This window comes from Glycine soja, chromosome 11, assembly GCF_004193775.1.
Source record: "Glycine soja cultivar W05 chromosome 11, ASM419377v2, whole genome shotgun sequence".
In the NCBI taxonomy this organism is placed as follows: Eukaryota; Viridiplantae; Streptophyta; class Magnoliopsida; order Fabales; family Fabaceae; genus Glycine; species Glycine soja.
In genome coordinates this window covers 47,784,793-47,809,372 of record NC_041012.1, presented here as the reverse complement: position 1 = coordinate 47,809,372, position 24,580 = coordinate 47,784,793, and the positions used below count along the sequence as shown (strand labels likewise).

The window sequence follows — 24,580 nt, the reverse complement described above, 5'->3', positions numbered from 1 at the left end:
CAAGTGTAACCAGACAAAATTAATATTTTATTTAGTTATTTATACAGCCTCTTGCATAGATAGTTGGTAGTTATATCATTTTTTACCCAGAGTAGTTTGATGTGCAATTTTAATCAAATTTCCGGTGAATATATATAAAGACAAATACGTATTTATTTCCAGTACGTAATAACAAATTATTGTGCTTGATTTTGGAATTTCTCAGTACGAACAACCATTTAATTTTCAACTTGCATCTTGAATACAAATCACGAGTTATACGATGCTATTATATTCAAATCATAAAACCACTCTTAAAAGAAGAAAATAGAATATCTAAATTACAATTTTGCTTGAAGATGATCCAATTTAATCATATAAGTATGCACAATAATACGTGTTTTTACTCTTACATGAAAAAAAATATGAAAATTATTACATTTGCTACACTAAACAAAGATGATCCATGTTACACTTAGGAACGAAAGCAAACAAATTACTACAAAAGGTATGCTTTAAATTAGTTGTTCTAGTTAATTTGTCCAATATATGATTTATAACAAAATAGTTTTTTTTAAGAAAATGTGTTTTCTCATTTGTTATCCCAGAACCAGCAAAGGACAAATGTTATAACAGAATTGTGGGAACAAAAATAAAGACGACTTACGAAAGCAACAACTTCATAAAGGGATAAGATCATTTTTTGTTTTATTTTGAAAAGCATTGTACAATTGCTATGAGAGAGAGAGAGAGAGAGAGAGAGTGGTTGTTTGAGACTGAGTACGATCAGATGCAACAAAAGCATCAAAAGTTAAAGATAAAAAAAGTGTCATTTAATTTTAAAAAACAAATATATATTTAATAAAATAAAATGAAACGACATTTGACGGAAACCGCATGTTCGTGCGTTTTGTACAAAAATTAATCCATAAAAAAATCATCTTTCTAGAAAAGTTGAGTAATGAAATTTCTATGTAATAGGGTAATACAAAAAATAAAACCAAATCGAAACTGCATGCATGCAATTCCAGTTACGCAGTTTCGATTTAATTCTGCTTCGTTTTTGTTGTAATAAAGTAAAGCAATTCTTCCGTCACGCAGCGCAACCTCCAGACAAACTCCGACATGTGAATGTCATCAAAAAGTAATCATGACTCGTATACATTATAACCAGATAATGAATCCGATCATATTATAAAAAAGAAATCGGAATTAATTAATTAGTTTGGACTAACATAATAAATTGTTGGTTCAGGTGTTTGGAGTATAGAAGTGGAGAAAACAAAATCAACGAAGGAGACTTGGCTCTCTTCAATAATAATGTCTCCTCTAGGCTGTAGGCTCTGAGACTCTTGGCTTTAATATAGGACACCTGCCATCAACACAGGCTACCTTTACCGACACCCCAACTATGACAACTCACAACTAACAAAAGCTCTAACACTGAATTGCTTCTTTTTTTTATGTTGCTGAGACCACAAACCACTGATTGCTTTGTTCATTTTTTTTTATTTGGTACCGTATTATTGTGATATTAGATGCTAGGAGTATTTGTCGTGCATTTTGGATTACCTCTGTGGTTTTTTCTTTGTTGGGATGAATTTAATTTTAGGCTTTGGAGTACAATTTCATCATTCATGAGTTAGATTTTCAAGATTGTATTTGTATTTATATCACAACTATATTTGGACACCCTTTTCAATTAACACCTATTTAATATATTTTTTTCTCTTTTTTTTTGTCTTATTATCACATCATATCTTTTATAAATCTGTCACTTTTTTTATATTTTTGTTATCTTTCTAATTGTTGATGGGCATTTGGATGTCTATCAAACATTATTTATATTATATTATGTTATACAATTCACACATTCACCTAAAAAAATACAATTCACGCTGCAGTTCATTTCAAAAAAAATATATTAACTTAATGACCCAATTTAACTTTTAATTGAATTAGTTTATCCTAAAAAAGAAATGACATATTATCACATATTATAGAGTCCATTTACACCAAACATTTTTTAAACTCTTCCTATCACATTATACTTACATTTCTCTCACTTTTCCTTTCTCTTTAGGTTTTAAAAAGGGGTTCTGGTAACTTTTCCATTCAAAAAATGACCACAGTTCTCACTAGTTAACAATTAGCAGCTAATAATTTACAACAAAAAACTACACTGGTAAAAAAATTGTTCCATTCTACTTCCACTCCAACTCTCTCACCACCTTTTTCTCTTCTCTCTATCCTCTTTTTTCCATCTCAATCCACCCCAAAATGGGGAGGACAATATCAACACACCCATGTAGTGTCTAGTCATCTACCAGTACCACGCAGCCAAAAAGCACACGAGAGAGAAAAAGGACAAACGAGTTAGTGTCGGTAATAATCATTTCTCCATCCGTAATGTTGGTTATCAGCTACTGGTTATCTCATGTGCCAGTTCAGTACAAAGAGGCCAGCATCAGTGTTTGCAACAAGTGCCACCTCATTAGTGCCAATAGGACACCACAATAGAAGCAACGTCACCTTCAGCATTCTTCATTAAACTACTATAGTATAGTATACACTCACGCAATTGTAAGTTTCCAAAGCGAACTCAATCCGAATATTTGTAGGCATCACCTCTGGGGACCATTCATGGGGAAAATTACAGTACACGCTTTAATAGTATATAAAAAAAAACTGCCCTATGTAATAACAGAAGATGAGAACACAGCAGTGACTGGAATTAACCTTTTTTTTTTCTTCCTAACTTTCATTTAATATTACATAAGTGTTAAACAATTCCCTACAATCAAAAGAATTACAAATCAATGGCAAAGAAAACTGTACACAAGAATGACTAAAAAGCGGTACAAGGAACGAAGCTTTTGGATTAATAATTACAGACCCCCCAAGCTAAAACAGGCAGTAGGCAGCTCTGAATGATGAACCATTCCATATCTAAAAATTATCGAGTGTGCTCTGACCAAAATTCCCCAAACCATGCAAAATTTTAACGATCCCACATGGCTTGGAATATGGCAGGTCTGTGCTTAAACCAATGAACCATCTCCCTGTCCAGCGGAGAGTTATTAACTACAGCATCTAACATTGGGCTACCAAAGAATTTCGGAGAACTTTTGAATGACCATATCCGGTCTTTGGGCCAAGATCTCTGCGGCAGCTTCTCCTGGATAGACAAAAATAGATAATCGGTTAATCACCAATGTCAAAGACAGAAAATCACAAAGAACATATCCGGGCTAGCCTTTAAGCATGTCACTCCTAACAGTGTTCAGAAAGCTACTTAAATAAAGGATCTGGATCTGATCAAGGCTCATAGAAGCATATAAGAGCCATGTAACATGTCTTGCTTGTCATTGATCACTAGAATCATTTTGCCTACTGGGGATAACAGCTTGTTAGTTATTGCTAACAGAACCCCATCATTTTTGGGTAAACTATATCCTATTTGTTATTTCCTAAATACAGAGCCTACCTAGGATGAAAAACACAAGAACAGAATAACTTAAAAGGATATAGTTTTTAAAAAAACTAACCATTCTAGCCAGCATAGATCTAACGGTCCTTGGACCATAAACACAATGTCGTGATGGCTTCTGAGCCTTGGCATAAAAGGAATTGGTGTCTGGTAAAGACAAGCAACCCCTGCTGGCTCTAGCCAGGCTACGATCAGGATCTGCATTACTCTGGTTATGCCAAAATATCAGCTGTCCTAAACAATAATTTTCACCATATATCTTTCGATACTCCTGAAATTCTGCTCCCAGCTTGTTAGTGTACTTGGGACCTAAGTCAAGTGGACTAATATAGACAGGTGGTGATGTAATGGTTTGATAATTCTGCAAGATGAAAAATAAAACTGTTTTCAGATTCCAAATTTAAATTAAAAAATGACAAGATATTTTTAACTTTATCATGTAGCTTAGTATTGGCAGTAGAAAAACATACCCGTATTCTAAAGAAGTACTTGGTATAAGCGTAAATATGGATTAAGTCAGCAGCAGCATCATGCCGACATTTATATGTACAAGGAAGATTTCGGACCTCATCCCTCAACCTTTGAAAATGGGAGAAAGGTAAATTGTAAAGATTGTGAGTTCCACCAGGTTAAGTTAAAATAAACATAAGACCAACTAGATGAGCGAACCAATTACCATAACAGAGATTTACGAAGCTCTTTTTGAATATCTCCAGAATTTGAAGGATCGTGAGCATGAATTTTAAACTTGAGATCATTCAAGATGCCTTCTTCAACATGAGGAGTTATGCACTGAACAAGCTCCTCAACAAATGAACCCTCTCCTTTCCAGAGAAAGGAAACAGTTGCTTCAGGACTGAGCTTCTCAAGAGGAGGTGGTGCTTTCCGTGGATCGCCAAAAATACATCTCATAACATACCTTACCTGTAATACCCCATTAAAAATAAGCATCATCTGTGAACTACAGGAGGCAAAATTAATGGGAAAAGTAAGGATTTACAACGAGATAATACAGCACATTTAAGAGTTGACATTTCTTGAGTTCAAAATACATATATTTGTGTATCAGTGAAATGCTTGACGTACATCAGGAGATACTACAAAATTATTGACCATCTTAGAAACTGACATACCATGTAGCTTCTTTATCTTAACAGTATTGGCTCAGTCATTAATGGTTAACAACAAGCCCACACCAAAAGCATTGGCCTTTCCCATTTCTCTCCTCTATGATCATATTTTAAATGCAAAGTGTTTTTCTTCTTATCAACATCAAAAACAAGAATAGTGAAAAAGGAAATATGGATAGCAGAGTGCAGAATCACCTTATCAAGAGTGACAGCAAGATTCTGAAGCCTTTGGTTGTATACTCCCTCAGCCTGAGTCATACAAAAAATGGGATAAAAGGATTAAATGTTTGGATGAAAAATGAGAATACAATATTACAAATGTCATCTCGTGATAATAAAGTGGATGAAGGAAAGTAGACCAACAGACAGAGAGCGAACCTGAACCTCGGCATCACTCCTTTCAACTTCAAGAATTATATCTGAAAAATATTTTCTTTTTTCTTCTAGATTATGCTTTAGAATTTCTTCAGGAAGTTTTGTTCTTTCAAAATTGATGAATCTCACCTTCACCATAGCATATATGTTAGGGAAAATTGATACGCAAAGAACCACAAAAACATAAAAACATTGTTGACAGATGAAGGCACATACAAGGCGAGCCGCATACGCAACAAGCCAATCTGGCAGGCCTCCGAGCAAACAACTGCCTAAACCAGCTCTTCCCAGGTCATTATAGTCCTCTTCAGACACAGAATTTAATTCACAAGCTTCTAGCATCAAACAATGCCGATCGAGAATTCCATGAGAGTCCTTCAGAACCTGAGAGAACAGACAACATATTCCAGTTAACAGATAAAGTAACCAAATTAGAAAAAAAGTTCAATAATAGAAACTAAATTATTCTAAAGCAACCCAAGCCAGGGTTTCAGGTTTCATGTGAAAAACACTACCAAGTACCAACAAGCAAGCATGTCCAGTAATTCCATTGACGAATTAAGAATATTTACATGTCTCCTTTTATCTTTTCTTAGCACCTATAAGTCAAATTTCCTACAAGTCCAAACCTTTTGGAAAGCTCCTTCACCAGTCAGATTCAGATAGCTCCCTCGGCATACTTGGCTTCCACACAAACAAACTGACGCTTCATACTCCTCCTTGCTCTACCGTGAGATGAAAGGTACTCATTAGACAAAGATATACTGAAGATACATTTATCTCATGGTATAGAACAGACAAAAGTCAGCCAGTAACAGGACAAACCTCTGTTACAGAATTATAGTCGAAAGTGATCTCCTCACCATGTTGAATTTCACGAAGACTATAAATACCAATTTGATATTGACCATCAACAGCGGTAACCCTGAAAAAACAGTGAAAATAATAACAGATAATTAGCAGAAATGATATAACAATTAAAAATCATAACAAAAGGATTGAAACATAGAAATATAATCTTCAGCTAACTAATAAATAACCCTGAGACATTGCTAAGGACAAATTAGAGATAGAATACAGAAAAAATGTGTCAATTGGTTAAATCTCAAACTCAAGTCAGAATACATAGATTTAAATACAATATTTGTATCACATAGGCTAGGTCCCTCAGCAGCTTTCTTGCCACAGCCAAGCAAAGAGGCAAAAAAGAAATGGAAGATGTATCAACCAACTAGTTGAAAGTTCTTGTCAAAAGAAACCTAGAAATTTTACTTCCACTGAAGAAACTAAATGAGTATATTCTTTTTTTTTTTGCATAAAATCATTAAAATCTTATTTTCTATTCAAATAATTGGGGATTAATAATTGACATGGGATATGAAATATACAATTAAGTTTGGAAGCCAAAACTTTAGTGGAAATTTGATATTAGAGTTTGAAGAGGAAATTTTGGGATTTTTTTATTTCTGATGAAATTTGAGGAGAACTAGCTAGTATCAGGAGCTGAATAAGTGGGCAAATATAACATAAAATGACAAACAACTTACTTGGCTTCACAATTAGGTCGGCAAGAATGACATATTCGACTGGCATAATTAGCCATGTGCATGGCATCAACAACAACTAGGTCATACCCATCAGCATCACCCTGTCATGAAAATTGTAAGATTGGATCAGTATAGAATGGAAGATGGATTAACCATATCAAGCTAAATATCATAAACTCGATATTTTGAAGGGACGGGCACCTTTGGCCTCTCAAGGTAGATGTTATAGAATTCTGGTGCTGGATCTTTACTATCTTTCTGCAGAGATCGAATCCCGTCTTGTTTCTCAAACCACTTCCACACAGGATAAACCTATGAAAACAATATAACAGAAACTATAATGCCTCACCAACACAAAAGCATATAAACATATGAAACAATAGCCTAAATTTCTAAACTAGAAGGTTATGTGCATGAGATACACTGAACCAGAAGAGCACATCAATTGAAAAGAATAGACACCTATATCTATTGTGAATGAAGTTTTTTATACAAAACCTTAGCTAGCAATTTCAGAAATAGTTCAAATCCCTGAGGCTAACTAGATAAGTCGAGGATCTAATAGGCCACAATTTGTTATAGGCACAAATCAGAGGGTAAATTACTGCATACTTCATATGCTGCATGTGCAAAAGATAAGCATACCTAGATTTTTAGAAAATAGATCATAACTGGTTTAATCACAATAGAGAATACAAAACAAATTGTGTGTCTGCAGAGTTTTCTATTCTCTTTAGCGAATAGAATGGATTATTGCTTAGGTATTTGACATTATGTTTCATATGTAAAATACAGAAATGTATAGATTTGTACTTTTTGCAGAGAATAGATCAAGAGTAGTTTAATCATGTAAAAAGAGACACAACAAATTCAGTTTTATATTCACTCTTTAGATGGATCATTTCTTAAATATTTAACATTACATTGGAAACCAGCATTTAGTCCAAAGTATGAACAAGCACGAAGAAACATAGGCATTGGAAATTAAATAATCAAAGAACTAAGTTTCATGGGTGTATTTCCATTAAGCAATACCTCTCCCAGAAACTCCACAACAAAATCATCTTCAGCAAAGCCTTCTTCCTTGTTGCAAACAACACCAAGCCCCTGCATGACCCATCCCAACAGATAGTATAAGAACCATGAAAAATAACAGTTCAAAGGCAGAAAACAAACAGAGCAGACAAAACACTAGAAAACTATGGGAAGATAACTGTTAACTTGTTGTTACTAACAAAAAAAACATATACCTTCCTATAAGCTACATATTTGTCATCTGGACGACTGTCTATGGCCTTTAGAATACCTTGGCACATTTTAACCATTCTCGCATCACAATCCTCCTCGGCGAACTTTTTAATATCTTCAATAACAGACCGCAACGAGTAGCTCATCGGAGTACTTCCATTTCCAGTAAAATTCCTAACTTGCTTATTCAATGTTCGAAGGAGTGTATCTTCTATAAACAAATGCTTCTCCTGCAGAGACCAATCTAACTCCTCTGGCATAGAATCAAGCAAAAGATTGTGTGTATAAGGATCAATTCCATAAACTTCTTGCTCAATAACCTCATTTCCTAGTTGCTTTCTAGGTTTGTAATCTTTTACTTCAGGAAGTTCCATATCTGACTCCTCAGTGCCATTCTTTTGTGCACTCAGCTTCTCAGCATAGTCATCTGGTAATGAAACCCTCATCTTCCTTCGCACATCCTCCTCATCAGCTACAATGCAATATTGGTCAATGACTTCATATTTCCTAGTAACTGGAGGAACTAGACTTGCTTTTGTCATGCGAGCACCCCACTCTCGATCATCAGTTATAAAACCCAACTCTTCCTCAGACGTAAAGTATCCATCCCCTCTTGACTCCCTACTTAGACTTTCTGGATGTACTTCTCGGTCACTTTCAGAGTCAGATGTTGTAGTATCAGTGTCACTCTTCCCTTCTTCATAAGACTTATCAAGATCATCATCAGATGTTTCACTCTCCGAGTCCATAGATTTCTTGTTCAACTTTGATAAGCGCCTCCTAATTTCTCTATCAGAGGTATATTCGACATTATCCAAACCACCATGAGTTCCATTACTCCTATACTTCCTTTCATTCACCAATCTATTCTTCTTATACTTTGAGAAAGTAGAACAGGACCCTGCAGGCAAGTCATTGTCCCATGATTTCAGTAGCGCATTTCTATCCTGCACAGATTTAGAACTCTCTTCCAGCCGTGTTGCAAGCTGAATAAACAATGTGATAATATGATTCATGTCACTAGCATCACCTCGATTCTTCACTCTGTAATAACCATATGAACACATTAAAAATTTAACATAAATATTAGATAAAAAATACAAGAAAAATGTGGTTGTCAGATGAAACACACCCACATTTTGAATGACCAGAGAAACATGAGCTAAATGAACAAGTCCATAAACAGAGACAACTGCAACATATAATATGTAAATTTTGAAGATAATATCAGGATGCAAAACAACTGAGACATGCAAACCCAACAAATTTAGCATAGATGAAAGATAACTACAATTGCAAAGCAGTAGAGATTATGCATACACCTCAGAATAAAACAGCTCCATGGCAAGAACATACAGCACTCAATCAGGATTTTGACAAAAAAAGACAAACTAAAGGGTCTTTGTATCCTTGTCATCATAAACTAATAAGCCCTATCATCTTCATTTCAATGTGTCCAACAACAATAATATAACCCTGGCATCAGAAAAAAGTGAGAATAATCACCATCTCCCAATGGAAAAAGCAAAACAACAGAAAGAGAACTTACTTTATTGCATCACGGCACATTCTACTTATGTCCTCTTTCACAGAATTCAACCCACGACTACTATAATAACCACTTTTCATTTTAGCCTCAATTTCTGCAACCTATTAACGAAGAAAAAATAAGCCAAAAAAAAATCATGAGTAACAAAGCGGAACTTCATGATAGTGACATTAAAAGAATTCTGCACAGTACCTTCAGCACAAAAAAGTCGCAAGAGTTTGTCTTCATAATTTCCCTTAGTCTTAAAGCAAGGAATTCCTCCATTCTCTTATAACCACTTTCAGATTTCTTGATTGCCCAACGTCTTGTACGAGCATCCCTGGATAGAATGGAGGAGGACTTTCTAGCATCGTATAGTTTTGACCGCTTGTACAAGTTTTGACGGAATAACTGCTTGTTATCTCTCTTATCCACACTATCAAAGTAATCCTTCAATTGACCAAAATCATCTATACCTAAACTAATGGATTTGGAAACAGATGAGGTTAGCTCTGTAATATGTTTAAGGCTTCTAATTTTATGAGACTCCTCTGCAATTTTAGTCAAGTGGGAACTTCGGCTCTTGATCCATTTCACATTGGCAAATTTAAGAGTCAGCTCTCCAAACTGGTTGCACCCTCTAATGTCTATTGTAAATAAACCAGGAAATGAAAAAAGAATTTTCTCAAGCATGTCAGCCGTAATATTGACACAACCCCTTAGAATAACAGAATTGATCTTGTCTTTTTCGTAAGCATTCTGCAAACAAATAATCACATTAGAGAGAAAAAAAAGAATGAGAAATATTCCAGAAAATGTGAATTTCCAAATATATGTATATATATATATATATGAAACCTACCAAAATGTTCCACAACATGGTATCGGTGCAGGAATGACCTAAGGATGATAAATTGACCTGTATTGACACTTCTTTATAAAACCTTACAGCAGCTCTCCAGTGCTTGCAAGTCATTGAAGCAAAAACAAGGGACTTCAAATCAGATTTCAAAAAATGGAAGACCCGTGCTAACACATGACCATCCAAATTGCTCCAGCTTCCCAAATCAGTATCAGTAATACCAATTTCTTCTTCAGGGAAAGTAGCATCACCACATAGATCTTCAAAAGTGGATTCATCCTTCTCGATATTAACATCCCCATCTTCCAAATCAATGTCATCTTCACTATCATCAACCAGCATCCGGGCTCTTTTGGCAGCATGTGCATCGCCTTCTAAAATTTACATGCCCCAACACACATACACAACAAGAAAATAAATTAATAAAATTAAATCAGGAGACCATTTGAATCAAATTTTCCATGATAGACCAATCTAAGGCACACTACCACACAGGAGCAAATGACAAGCCACAAACATTGGTCAGAAGGTTATATTTGCTAGCAAATGAGTTCAATTTATACTAGTGAATCTGATATATTAGTCTAAAAAGAAACAAATTAGTTGCCCAATCACTAATATTTTTTTAAAAAAAAAGGTTTGAACCAAAAAAAAAAGATTAAAAATTTACAACCATAGTCAAGGAAGAGGGGTGGACAAATCAAAAATCAAAGAACTAATCAATACCTGATTTCCAATATATTTGTTTTTCAATTTCCTTCTTTGGTTGTCTTGCATTGATCCAGGGATCTAAAACCTCATTTATAGCTGCAGCAAACTCCCGGCTTTTATATGATTTCATTACCAGTTCATGTAGCTTCCCACGAGTATAACCAACAAACTGAGGATGTAAGCTGTTAAATAAACTTGAATTTGTGTAAGGTTCGCCACATGAAACAACTTGAGTTTGCTTTGATGGAAAACCAGAGCACGCACCAGATATCGAACTGCTTTCTTGCTGGTCCGTGAGACTGCCATCAGAAGTTTCTGTTGCAGAGGTAATAGGAACCCATAGTTTATCACTTTTCCTGAACACACTACTATGTTTTTTTATGATACCTTGATCTACGAAATACTGTAACTCTGAAAATGATGATGGTCCCCTTTCACGCCCAGAACCATCAAGATAATACCAGTCACCCAAATGTAATTGCAACTCCCGGAAAGTACAACGATGATCTTTAGGGGTGTTAATGAATTCCAAGATCTGGTAAGAAACTTGATCACTAACAGCTTTTGACTGATCTTGTTCAGTTGATGATCTCTTGCTATCACTGATTGAAGAGAAGGGCCGAGCTGGCCTTGAATGATGTCTTTCCTTGACCCTAGTCTTGTGGCGTGACTCAGAGACCAATGATCCCTGGTCCTTAACTACACATGCATTTATCCTGACCACCGAAAGAACATTGCCTTTCACTCCTCTCACAGAAGCAGGCTTACTTTGAACTGATTTGCTTGCAACACTGCAATCATCCCGCTCATCAGCACAGAAAGCCCACAGAGGAAGATCAAGCTTCCTGCTTTGAGAAGGAAAATACAAGTCATCTTTTTGAGGCCAACGAGGATCTTCACATCCAGACTTTGGCATTTGACATAAAGGAAAACCATTATTTAGGACAAGTTTCTTTCTTGAATATCTATCTTGGGCATCATCATTCCTCTTCCAGTCACCACCTTTACATGACCAACGGGTGGAAAACCAGTCACTAGAAATACCGAAGGCATGTCCATTATCCTTATCACAGGACATACTTGACTGAGATTCAGAATCTCTTGATGCTAAATCAGTACTTGAATCCCAATCTTCCCCATCGCAGGAAACACTCCAAAGAAAGCCTGAACATAGACAAAGATACTTTTGTCATGGCACAGCTAACTCTTAAGTGCATATCCATTTATGTTTGAACTTATGCAGATGAAGGATAAACATAATCCACAAACTAGTCTTGGGTGCATGGGCATAACAAAATGAACGGAATTGCAATTTTAAGTTCCATATATGATGTAAAAATTACAAATAATCTGACAAGTTTGAAATTTTTGTTTTTAATAAAAATCAGAAAGCGTGATTTAATTGCTCCAATATGTAAATTAATTCAAAATTTTGTATTTTTATGATCAACCCACCAAATCATTTGCTAACATACAATGACAAACCAAACCACCATACATGAATGAAAGGATTAATGCAAACTTTTTGTTCAACTGAGAGAAATAACAAAAGAGCAACAGAGCAAAGCCTAAGATGAAATGCAAGTTACCTTATATTTTATAAATAATCACCAAAGCATTTTGTAGAGCGATAAAAAAACTACATGAGAGATTATAGACACAAACTCCAAAATCCAAATGCATTTGCTTGAAACAATGGCAAGGTTTTAAATATCGTGCTATAGAACTGCAAGGTTTTAAATCCAAATCCAAATGCCGTAGTGGAGTGATTTAGTGTAGTGGCATAGCAGACCTAATAGAAGGCTGAATAGCGGCCGTAGCAGCACTGTGAGCTGACTCCAAAAAAAAACTCTTTTTTTTTTGGCAGGATTAGGGGGAGGGGCTATTTTTGGGGTTTCATTTTTCAAAACTGAAATCTATAGTTGTAATGGTAGTCTAATGATAAGGAGACTTGGATCTCGAAAACTTGTAATGACTTTTGTGGGTATTTACTTTTTTTTTATCCATAGAAATTGATTACGGTATCAGGAGGTTTACAACACTCATACACCCTATTGAACCAACTGAGTTAAACCCCCTTAATACTTTTATGTTTTGTTTAAGACACCTATGACTATTTATTGTTAATTATGAATGTCATTACTTTTGAGTAAAAGTCACCTATGAATATTTATTGCTAATTATGAATGTCATTAATTTTGAGTAATTTCTTTCTTTTTTTGTGAATACATTATATATATAAAAAAATAAAAATAGCAGCTAACTATAGCATTTTTGGGACTGGCCACTATGCACCGATAAGGGGATTTAAAATACTCAACAATATTATCTCCAAATGACAATGCACACCTGTTAATGCTTATATGCAAGTTTCAAACATTTTTATCAGCCCCCAGTCAAGTAATGCCAACATCAAGAAATGGGTCCCACTTGTCAATGACTGAGCAGTAAAATAACAGAAACGAAAACAAGAAACTGCTTTCCATAAAAAAGACAAAACACTAGTAATGAAGAATTCCAACAATAAAATCCTCAATATTGCCAAATACAAGAAAACCAAAACAAATTGAAAATTTCCAAAAAAGGGCCAACAATTTGAACGTAGCACAATATACAATGCTACAAAAAAGTCAAACTTGTCAGAATACAGCATCTTTATAAGAAAGGTTAATTAAGTTTTTAGCCCCTCAATTTTTTTTACAACATTTAGTCCTCTATTAATATTTCATCAACATTTTTAGTCCCTGGAAAATTTTTTGCTCATTAGTCCCTCGGTTATTTGTATTGCTCAAAATTAGTCCCAAATATAAAATAAACGAGGGACTAAAAATGGACAAAAATTTTAGACTAAAAATACTGACAGAAAATTAATGGAGAACTTCAAGTTAAAAAAAATAAGGACAAAAGATATTTTAGGAACTAAAAATTGGAATGTGGAAAAGTTGAGGGATTAAAAACTTAATAACCCTTATAAGAAATATCTAACACAAAAAACAAAAAATCATGAAAAAAAAAAGATGAAAACAGAGAAGACCCACAAAGAAATTACGTACCTTCATAGTCTTCCAATCCTTCCCCTTTTGCATTTTCAAAATTCATTTGCAACGCTTCTGCAAGCATAAATAACAATAACCAAGGTAAAAAAGATGAGATATCTCAGCAAAGAGGACGGTGGTTGAGATTGACAACAAATTTTGAGATTTATTTTAAAAGAAATTCTCAAGAATTTCATTGACAGTGCAAAATACCTTTTATTGCCTCAAGTTCCATCCCAGGAGTGACATCATAACCCTCTAACAGATTTCTAACTCTTTCCTCTATGTGGAGGTCCTCCAAAAGTTCAAATGTAAACACACTGTCATTAGGGCAAACTCGTGGCTGCCGCAAGGGAGTTAGCATTTCCTGGTGATTATCAGGAGCAGAATGAAGAATATCTGCCGCATCAGACAAGATATTACCAGGAGCTTCTGGAGGATTTACCAGTTGAGTTATGGTATCAGACGCAATTGATGGAAAGCTCTGACGTACCAAAGGTGACGCAGCATTTTCAACTGTTAACCACCTGTCACTATCTAAGTGCTTGATGAAGTGATCAGACATTAGTACACCTTCGTCAACAAGGACCTTGATGTCACACAATTTAGCAGGCCCATTTTCTACACCACCATAGTCGAGGTAATACCATTTCCCTGATGACAAATCTGTCACCACAGGGACATGTGGCGGGGTATCACAAATGTCCATATCTTCCTCCATTGAAGGCAGCTCCTCAGGGGGGGGCTCCGAGTGAGGAGATTCTTTGTGGCTAACAGTTGGGCTGCAACTCTGCTGTTCCTTTACAGGTTCACTGCAGATGTCTTTCTCAACAGATTTAATGGTAACTTGCACACTTTTTTCACTTTGAGATTCTGTACTTGAACAATTTGATTCCCTTTGAATCTGCTTATCTTCACGATCCTTACAACTATTTTGGGAATCATGTTTTTCACTTGATAAGGTTTTACTACTTGATTCATGTCGACTGTTTTTCCTTGCTCGGTCAAGGGGAGATGCTTCTGCCAAATTTGGGGTACAATCCCTGCGATCATGACGCCGACTTCGATCTGGTGGCGACTGCTCAGCATGCGTTGGACTTCTCAATTTATGATCGTGCTGACGACTTCTATCCCAGTTCCTCATATATGGGGACTTCTCCCGGCCATAGGGGGATTTCTCCCAGTTATATGGAGATCTGTCACGACCACAGGGAGACCGACGCACTGGAGTGCGCTCCCTATGATCATAATGCCTACCTCGGTCTCGTGGGGACCGCTCAGAATGACCAGGGCTGCGTCCATGCCGGTCATAAGCTGGTCTGGTGGACAAAGAAGATTCATGATTCCTACAAGAATACTTGTCTGCTGATAATTTTGTACCATTATTATTCCTGTAAGACCGTTCCACAGAGCGAGGAGAATGACAAGAATAGTTCTCCGAATAAACTTGGCGACAGCTATCATCAGAAAGCCTTCTGCTTTTCAATCCGGCATAATCTGCAGATTGCTTCCGCTCATAGCTGTCAGTATCATTGCCAAGCCTCTTCAAGCGACTTCCAGAAGAGTAATCTCGTGTATGGTCCTTACCATTGCTGTGTACATTCTTCTCGTCATGCACAATCTTTGAACTGATCCTTACATTCCGCTGTTGTCCACCACCCTCCCACCTGGGAGAACTTTTAACATGCTGACTCCCACTTCTATTCAACTCCTTCTTTCTAAAAAAGTCATCCCCTGTATATCTCCCAGAAGAAGGTGTACTTTCATGTTCACGTTCAGCTTTCCACCCTTTGTCCCTACCTGAATGGTGCCTGCGGTTTCTACTGTTATCATAATCTCCCTTATACCATCTATCTGGAATGAACTCTCCCTTCTCAATTTCATCTTTTCCTCCTCTCCACGACCCATATTCACCTCTCTCAGCTTCCCCTTTCCTACCACCCTTCTCACTCACTATCTCCCTTCTTTCCACCTCCTCTTTCCTCCATTTCCCAAAACCAATCTCTCCTTTCTCCAGCTCCCTAGCTTTCCACTTCTCACTAACAATCTCCCCGTTCTCAACCTCGCCTCTCCTCGGTGGCGGCAGTGGCAGCATCTCCGGCACAAACTCCCCATTCTCCAGGTCAGCTCTTGGCCACTTCAAAGTGCCCAATTCACCCTCCTCCACCTCCTCCTTCTGCACCTTCTCATGCTGCTGCTTCTTCTCCACTTCGCCACCATTCTCAACATCGTTGCTGCTGCTGTTTCTCTTGCTCACTCTGTCCAACCCCAATTCGCTCTTCCTCGGCTTCATCTTCCTCCTCTCCTTGCCAGCAAACTTGAGCAACTTGGAATTGAAGCCATTCCCACTCTTGCCTCGGCAAACAGTCTTCTCAGCACTCGGCAACCTCTCCATAATATACTGCAAGGGCATGCACGCGACGCCTCCATCGCCCATGGAAATCTCGCCCTCCACAGTCGGAACCTCGAAACCCTAGCTGTCCCCACGCCCGGGGCTGTCGATGCTCATGCTGCAAATGCTTCACCAGTATTCAATCCTCGCTTCCAATTGAAAACCCTAAATTCAACACAAAACCACAAACCATGTCAAAACCGAAGCAAATGCGTATAATTCGCTCACCCGCACGCGCAAGTGAACGGACGAGGAAACTTGCGTTGAAAAAAAAGCCAGGCTTCGAGATTTGAACCGCGCGAAGCAAAATTGAAAACAGAAAAAGGAGAAGAAGAGAAAATTACCGATAAAAGAAAGGGAGAAATAAGACGATAGATCGGAGAGAAGAGCGTAGCTGAAGTTTGAATTTGGAGCGTGAGAAGAAGGAAGATCGACACGTGCGATTTCTGGCGAGAGAAATATAGGGTAATTAGTAACAGTGTCTTCGTTCTTGGCGCTTCCTCTCTCTGCTATTATATGTTCTCTTCCTGATGTTGGTCTGGGTGAAAGACGAACGAAACCTTCGTGTAAATTTTTTTTTTATCTTTTTTCATTTTGTGTGTATTTAATGTTGGTGACTGAGCTAAAGTACGGGAATGACCCTGTAGATGGGGAAGTGGCTATAGATTTCGGTGGGGAAAAGGGTCAGGCTGGGTGAGTTTTTTTAAGATCTCAATCTAGTAACACAGGAAACTGCTGTTGACTCGACACAAATTTCACTCACATATAGGATGAACCGAACTTGGGCTGCTCCATTGGCCCATTCCATGGTCCATGCTTGTTCTTCAAGGCAATGATGGACCCAAAAAAGGTCATAAAAATTTTCTCCAAGGATCCAAGCGTCGAATAAATTCAATTTATATATTTTTGAGAAATTTGGTGACTCTTTCATGAGCCTGACCCATTTTTGGTGGGGTCTATTGTAATATGTGGCAAGTGTCTTTTATATGTTAGGTCTTTTTTTTTTTGTTGAATCATACGCTAGGTCTAGGACAAATTGGTTGGTTGATTTGATTAAAATATAAGTAGAATGTCCAGTCTTTGTTTTACCTAATGAAAAAACCTTAATTTCGATTTTTTTTTAAACTAATTCTCTTATTATGTATTGAGGAGTACGTTACTTTTAGTTCACTATTTTTTTTTCTTTTTCTTTTCTTCTAAATGCATGATTTGGTTGCTTTTTTTTTACTTTTTTGTCTCTACTACTTTAGTTAGGTAAATTATTTATTTTTCATGCCTCTCGTGTACCGCACAAATCATACTCTAAAATTAATGTATCATCTTTATTCGAATTGTTATTTTTTTGGTAAAATGATTTGTTATTTGGTAATTGTTGTTCTTTTTTATGTAAAACTATTATTTAATATAAAATAAGAACTTACATAATTTTTTTCCTTTTTTGTCGTTATTTCTTTTATTATTTTTCATGTTATACATTTGCAACCAAAAAATTATCAATATTAATAGTGTAGATGTGTGTTTCTCAATTATTTTTCTATTACAAAACATGATACGTGTATTCTTATAATTCCAAACAATATATGCATCCTTGTTTATAAGGAATCTCTATTTATTTATGTTAAATTATTATTTATCCTCTATTAAGTTTATTTTAAGCAATATGTGCTCCCTTACATGTACATCCTTATTCATGAGAAATTTATATACAATATTTATGTATGTCAAGTTCCTATTCTATTTGGCTAAAAAAAGTTCTTATTCTATCTTGAAACCCAAAAGAACCCTCATACATGTGAATATAGAGGGAAAGAGATCAAACGAGTCATAAAAAGGAAATAGAATTTCTCTTTGTTTAAGGAAAACCAATTTTGATCAAGAATTGATTGCACTTATGGAGTAAAATATTAATTAATAACGATTTAGTTTGAAACTCGTTGCTATGGAGTAGTTTCATATTTTGATATCGTATAAGATTTTCTTATTGGTACAAACAAACTTGTACAGTAATGGATAAATTAATTCCAAGAACCAGGCGCCAAACGCAAAGATCCCAAGATCCCTTTCCAAATAACCTATTTAATAAATCCATGAAACTACCCTCCTCTTGCTATGGTGTTTTGATCTAAAACAAAGCACACGTGGGGGCGAAATATTGAATATTGAATATGTACAATCAAAATGCAAGATCCACAAAAAGTGCATAGTAAACGAAATACAACTATTATTAGAATAACCAAAACTCAAAACATGGAGAAGGAGAACGGTGCCACCATTAGAATTCGCTTGGATTTTCCCGGCCTATTTCTGAAAAGTATATATAGAAAAGAAAAATAGGATAAACAACAAAACTAATAATAATAAAAATTCTCCAGTAAAAAAAATTACATTAATAATCAATTATTAAAAAATTATCATTAATGTGTCTTTTAAATAAATATCACATAAAATAGATAATTTTGTTGGAAATATATATATATATATATATATAACTTTATTGTAGCCTAATTATTTCTTTTGTGAAAATTATATATGGTAAATTATGATCCCGTAGTGTTAGGACACTTCATATCCATTTACTCTAATGACATTGTTATTTGAGAAATCGAAACTCACATGAAGTAGTCAACGGTGGGAGGGAAAATTGCAACCAAAGATTTCTTGTTTGGTTTCTGATCAACAACGTTATTTTGGTGATCATCAACCACGCCAACAACGTGGTCCTCCCTAATGATTGGAAGGGTCGGTTGCCACCATGATTTGCCGCATTTGAGGGGTCGTGAATTGGCAAAGAAATGAACTGTGGTGCAATGGTTGTTGTCGTTGGATGGCGAAGCTAGCTTGACACGACAACTTATGCGGGATTGTAATGGGGTAAAACACTTCATCTTGAAAAAGTTGGAATGTGGATTACATGATTAGGTTGTTTGAGTGAGTAGTAGTTTTATTGGTACGTGTGGATTGTGGAACTCTATTTATGGGTGGTTATATCGTTAAGTCTTCAAACAAACTTGTGTAGTGAGGAAATATTCAACCTTATCATCACTTTACAATGAAATCTCTCATGCACTTGTTAGTAACTGTAAACATTTTGTGGGGATTGCTTAAAATAGGAAATTCAGAGAAAAACATTTAATCTCTCACTATTTTACCCATTCTTTTTTGTTCATGGTTTGGATAAGATTAAAAAGTCTGGAAGTTGAAACTTCAAACTGTGAGTCAGGTTGTTCATTGCATATTATTTATTCAGTCAAACTACTTTTCTATATATATATATATATATATATATATATATATATATTAAAAAATGGAAAGAATAAATAATATTACAAATGCCTTAAAAATATTGTAAAATCAGGTAAAAAAATATATATTGCAAATGTTTTTATATTATCCTTCTATCACAAATAATTGTGAAAAACTTATTAATTTTTATAATAATTACTTTATTATTTTGAAAGTCATCTTAAAATTATTTCAAATTCTTCTAGAAAAAATTATTTCAAATTAGTTCACGGGAGGGATATAAGGGATAAATCAAACTTATAGTTGTAAAATCTTGGTCCGGTTATTGACCCGATCAAGATAGTGAGTGAGTGTTCTAATCAACAGGTGAGTAATTGGCCCATTTTGACTCGGTCTATATTTAAAAAATTCATATATATATAAGTATATAACTAACATTATTTGATTAAGAAAAATTTATCCATAATTTCATATTCTAAAATCCAAAATAACAATTGAAGTATTAAAGTTGATAACACAAGTGAAGTGTATTAGTAATAAAGAGAGTGTAAATAACAACTACCTAAATTAAAACACAAGTCCATTTTTCAATAAACAAAGAAGCTCAGTTTTCCAATAAACAAAAAGAGTGTGGATAAACATTTTGCACTCCCATTATTGTTTTATGCACTTCCAATTATATAATGAAAAGTCCATTACGAAATGCAATTAGCCCATTTCATAATGCAGAATGGAAAGTACATGAAGCAATAAAAGGAGTACAAAAGCAAGTATGTGGATCTGGTCATATTAGGCCCAAATATAAGCTTTTAGTAGTTTGAGAATAATCAAAAACCCTAATCCCCAATATATATAACCCTCTATTCCTGTTGTGGTGTGTCTCTTCCTGTTGTGCCTCTTCCTCTTCCTCTTCCTCTTCGATCATCACCACTTCACAATGACGTCGAAGTTCGACCCCTCCCAAGTCGTTGACATCTCTGTCCACGTTATTGGCGACAAGGTTGGCGCAACGAGTTCCCTCATAGTGCAACGGTGGCAACGACGACGGCTTGCAATGTGGTGGTGGTTGAGTCAACTGTGAAGATGAAGAAAAGGGAAGAAAATCTCAAGTCGTTAAGCATGAAGAAGAGAAGTGACTGAGATTTTAAGGTTGATTCAAAACGAAATCGTTCTCAAGCATGACAATTTATTTTTAACATGCATAACCCACTCCGGATTTTTAAAACCGCCCGAGTTGTCAGGTTTGACCAAGTCATCCTGGGTCACATACATGAGTGATCCAATAGCAAAATCGATTCGGTTATACCACTGGGTCTTGGTTGAACCCGTCCATCCGGTCGGACCAAACCAGATTTCACAAATATTAGTTTTATTATTTTTATCCCCACTCGAACCAAAAATTTAATTGAGTAATTTATTTAAACTCAATTTGATCTGGATTCAAACTATATGAGAAATGACTTGATTAACCCAATTTTTTAACCTAATATTACTTCTCCCGAATTAAAATATAAGCAAAAAATAATCCGTGTATGATGAATTAAAATAAAAGAAATTATTAACTAACTTTTTCCTTATTGAGAGTACCATATCCAAAATATCTTTTATTTTTTATTAGAGTTTTATTTTTAAAATTGTATTTTATCACGTGCCTTTAAATGTAAAGGTATTTTAGGAAATGAATTAATTTCATAATTGAGACTATTAAAATTAAAAGATATTAATTTATTTTTTAATTAATGTAAATTAATTTTATTCTTCTTATATTTCAGTCCGAAAGAAGTATATATTTAAACAATAATATAAATTAAGATATATTTTATAATATATTTTATTTTATTTAAGTTTTAATATATCTTATTGTCTTTAAAATATTATTTTATACTATTATATTAAAGTTTAAATCAAATTAAATATGACTGTTATAATTTTATACTAATATGATCTATCAATAGAATATAATAAAGTAATTTTAATTTATGCAATTATTTAATTATATATATATATATAAGCGTTTAATAACTATATATTAATAATCACAAATTGTTGTCTTCTACAATCACTTCCTTAAAAGTGATGCAAACCGTGCTTTATAATTGAATAACAATGTAAGTGTATAACCTTTTTTTTCATAAAAAAATTACTCTATCTCTACATAGTTATTATAAAAAAGTATTATTCATATTAGTTTTTTATACTATTAATATTAGTTTACGATTAAATAAAAATATAATAAAAATTTACACTATTAAAAATTACACAATTTATTCTTATTTTTATTATGTACAATTAAAATGTCTCTAATTATTTAATTAATTAAGAGTAGATCTTTTTATATTTTGGCAGAGTTTTTTTTAACTAAGTGAAATTTCCTATTTTATGTGGTGTACCGTGTAGCTAAGCTGAAAGCCCAATGGAATTACAGGCCCTGTGAGTTTGGCAAGTGTCTTGAGCTCAAACTTGTGTTGTGTACGCAGGCGCAGCACGCGATTAAACTGTCTACTCCAATTAACACAAATGAAAACATTAAGGAAGGAGAGAAAGGGGAGGAGGAGAGAAAGGGGAGGAGGAGAGAAGAGAGGAGAAATTCCAAAAGTTTGGTGATTTGGTACAGAGATTAGGAAGGAAATTAAAAAAAAATTATGATGAATCTCATGATAAAAAAAACTTTCGCCCTGATATGAGAAGAATTGTACGTAAAAGAGTTTCTCTCTCTCTCTCTCTCTCTCTTTTTGTTGAATTGGGTATGGTATGCATGTGTTTATTGCTAACTTTTTAACAAGTTTAGTTATTTTCTTATATGGTTTTATTTTTTATATGGTTTAACAAATATGGTTTTATTTCTTATATTTTCATCGAATCTTACTTTTAGTCCTTAAACTTGCATAACTTCGAATTTAATTTTTAACCTTTACAAAAAAATTATTTTTAGTTATTTTCCATAAAATTTTCACTAATAGTGTTAACTTATATTCTCTGTGTATGTTGAATTTATAATAGCTAGGTGAAGGTATTATTTGTTTTAGGGAGCAAATGTTTGGATTACAAGGATTTTTATTTTTTTTTGCAAAATGGTTAAGTAACAAAGTGCCACCATAAAAAATATTTTTATATAAATCAAAGTGGCACCATAAGTATCACCATTATAAATATAATACGTAATACTATCAACCCAACACACCACTGTATTAAATGGTTATAAACATTTTTTTTTTTGCATCTTTCCAATTTTTGCATCTCTAAAATATTCTCCCATTATATATAACTAGGAGAAGAGAGGCACGGAGTGCCTCTCTAAATTTTTTAAATAATAAAAAAATAGAAGTTAAATACAATTAATAAAAAATGATAAAATAAAAAAATTTAAAAATACAAAAGTAGTGAAAAATTAATGTAAGTTAAAAGAAAAATTTAAAATTTAAGAAATAATTTAAAGGTAAAATTATCCAATGAAAGTAGAGAATGGTTAGTGTGTGATTACCTAATTTTAATTAGTGGATTAATTTTAATCTAGATAATTAAATATGATTAATTATTATTATTGCTTTAATATTAGAAAGAATAAGGATTAAATGGTCTAAAAAATATGAAGACCAAACACAGTTGTACAAAATTATATCTCCTTTGTATATTAGTATAGATTGTCAATTCTCACTTTCAACAACAACTTTTTTCCATGTGGACATTCCTTTCATTTTGGGTGTGAAAAACGAGTTCTGAATTTAGAGCCAGAGTTCCTACGTGCAGATGTAACTTTTGAACGTTAAGATTTGATGTGTTTGAGGGAGATATTCTAATAAATTCTCTTAAAAAAATCAATTTTCCATGTCATTTTAATTATTTTTTCAAAAAGAAAAAAAAACACATTGTTTGTTATGCTGGACACAAAATAACACCCTTAGAACACAAGTTAATATTGTTAGAAAATTTTTGTAAGAAAGAACTAAACATTTTTTAAAAAAAGTTTAGAAAGTAAATTAGAAGATATGAAAATTTGAAAACTAAAAACAAAATTTGATAAAAATATAAGGAATAAAAACATATGTTTTCCTATTTTTATGTGTTAATAAATTTTATCCATCTTCAATTTTTAAAAAAAAAACTTAAAACCATACTTGTGTCTAAACTCCACTACCCTCTCTCTCTTCTAAATGCGTTTTCACTAAAATGGTTTGAAAAAACAAAATCCTCTGTCTTTGATGAAGCTTACTGATCTCAAAGTTATGACATACTAAAACTGACTGATTGTAAAGATTGTAATATTATGCAAGAGAACAAAATCAGGAATAATTACGTACACAGTGTAGTTAAGTGTTCTTAGCATACTTATTACAATTACAAGTAGTGGATATCTTCAAAGAAAAAGAGGAGTAGAATCGATGGGGAATAAAAATGGAGAAAGAACGGTACATAAAAGTGACCGAAATAATAATACTATGTCCTTATAGTAAGAGTTCTGGTATGTCTTTAGTTTTGGCATCTCATGGCACAATTCAGTTATATTTAATACACGTAGTATATTAAATATGTGGATTATGTAAGAGTCAGGGAATGAAGGCAAAAGGAAATTCAGATTTGTTGCATTAAAATATTTGGGTTCTTCTTTAAAGTAGCCATTCCATGAAAACGAATTCGACAAGTGGGCCGGCTAGTACACCCCTTTTAACCTATTCCTCACCCTGTGTTTTATTTTAAGTTATAATGAACGTAATCATTACTACAAAACAAATAAAGCTAATTAAAATAAAATGAAGATGCAGCCAAATTAGGTTTACACGATCTCCTGATCACTCCAAACTTACTAATGCATGCGGCATTACTTCTCCTATTTTTATCCAAAAGGGGAACGAAAGATACAACAATATATATTCTGAAGAAGAGACGTAGCTGAAAATTCTTCTGTGAACTTTATATTACTAGAGCCAAAGTTTGACTACCTCTCCCATCCTCAAGTGACTTTTTGCCACTGGTGCCCCTCATAATTCACCAATCATGCCACTAGTTTAGCAGAAAAGATTATTTGAAAATCACATGCTAAAA

The 24,580-nt window shown here is 34.3% G+C and overlaps 1 protein-coding gene across 2 annotated transcripts; it reads right to left on the bottom strand.

The window, feature by feature from the left end:
- Nucleotides 1–2,704: 2,704 nt before the first annotated feature.
- LOC114372875 (histone-lysine N-methyltransferase ATXR3-like) lies at nt 2,705–17,004 on the bottom strand. 2 transcript variants are annotated; one of them, XM_028330430.1, is made up of 20 exons: nt 16,642–17,000; nt 14,119–16,462; nt 13,924–13,980; nt 10,886–12,034; nt 10,160–10,533; nt 9,511–10,056; nt 9,319–9,419; nt 7,772–8,813; nt 7,557–7,628; nt 6,723–6,833; nt 6,522–6,622; nt 5,800–5,899; nt 5,604–5,699; nt 5,191–5,358; nt 4,978–5,103; nt 4,795–4,848; nt 4,146–4,393; nt 3,940–4,048; nt 3,528–3,830; nt 2,705–3,157 (listed from the first exon to the last, which is right to left on the bottom strand). In XM_028330430.1, exons 2-20 carry the CDS (start codon nt 16,340–16,342, stop codon nt 2,981–2,983), a joined length of 7,158 nt encoding a protein of 2,385 aa, XP_028186231.1. In that variant the 5' UTR covers nt 16,343–16,462; nt 16,642–17,000; the 3' UTR covers nt 2,705–2,980. The 2 variants fall into 2 exon arrangements, with proteins under 2 accessions (XP_028186231.1, XP_028186232.1); XM_028330431.1 differs by lacking the exons at nt 2,705–3,157; nt 3,528–3,830; nt 3,940–4,048 and having other exon boundaries at nt 4,326–4,430; nt 16,642–17,004.
- Nucleotides 17,005–24,580: the final 7,576 nt, after the last annotated feature.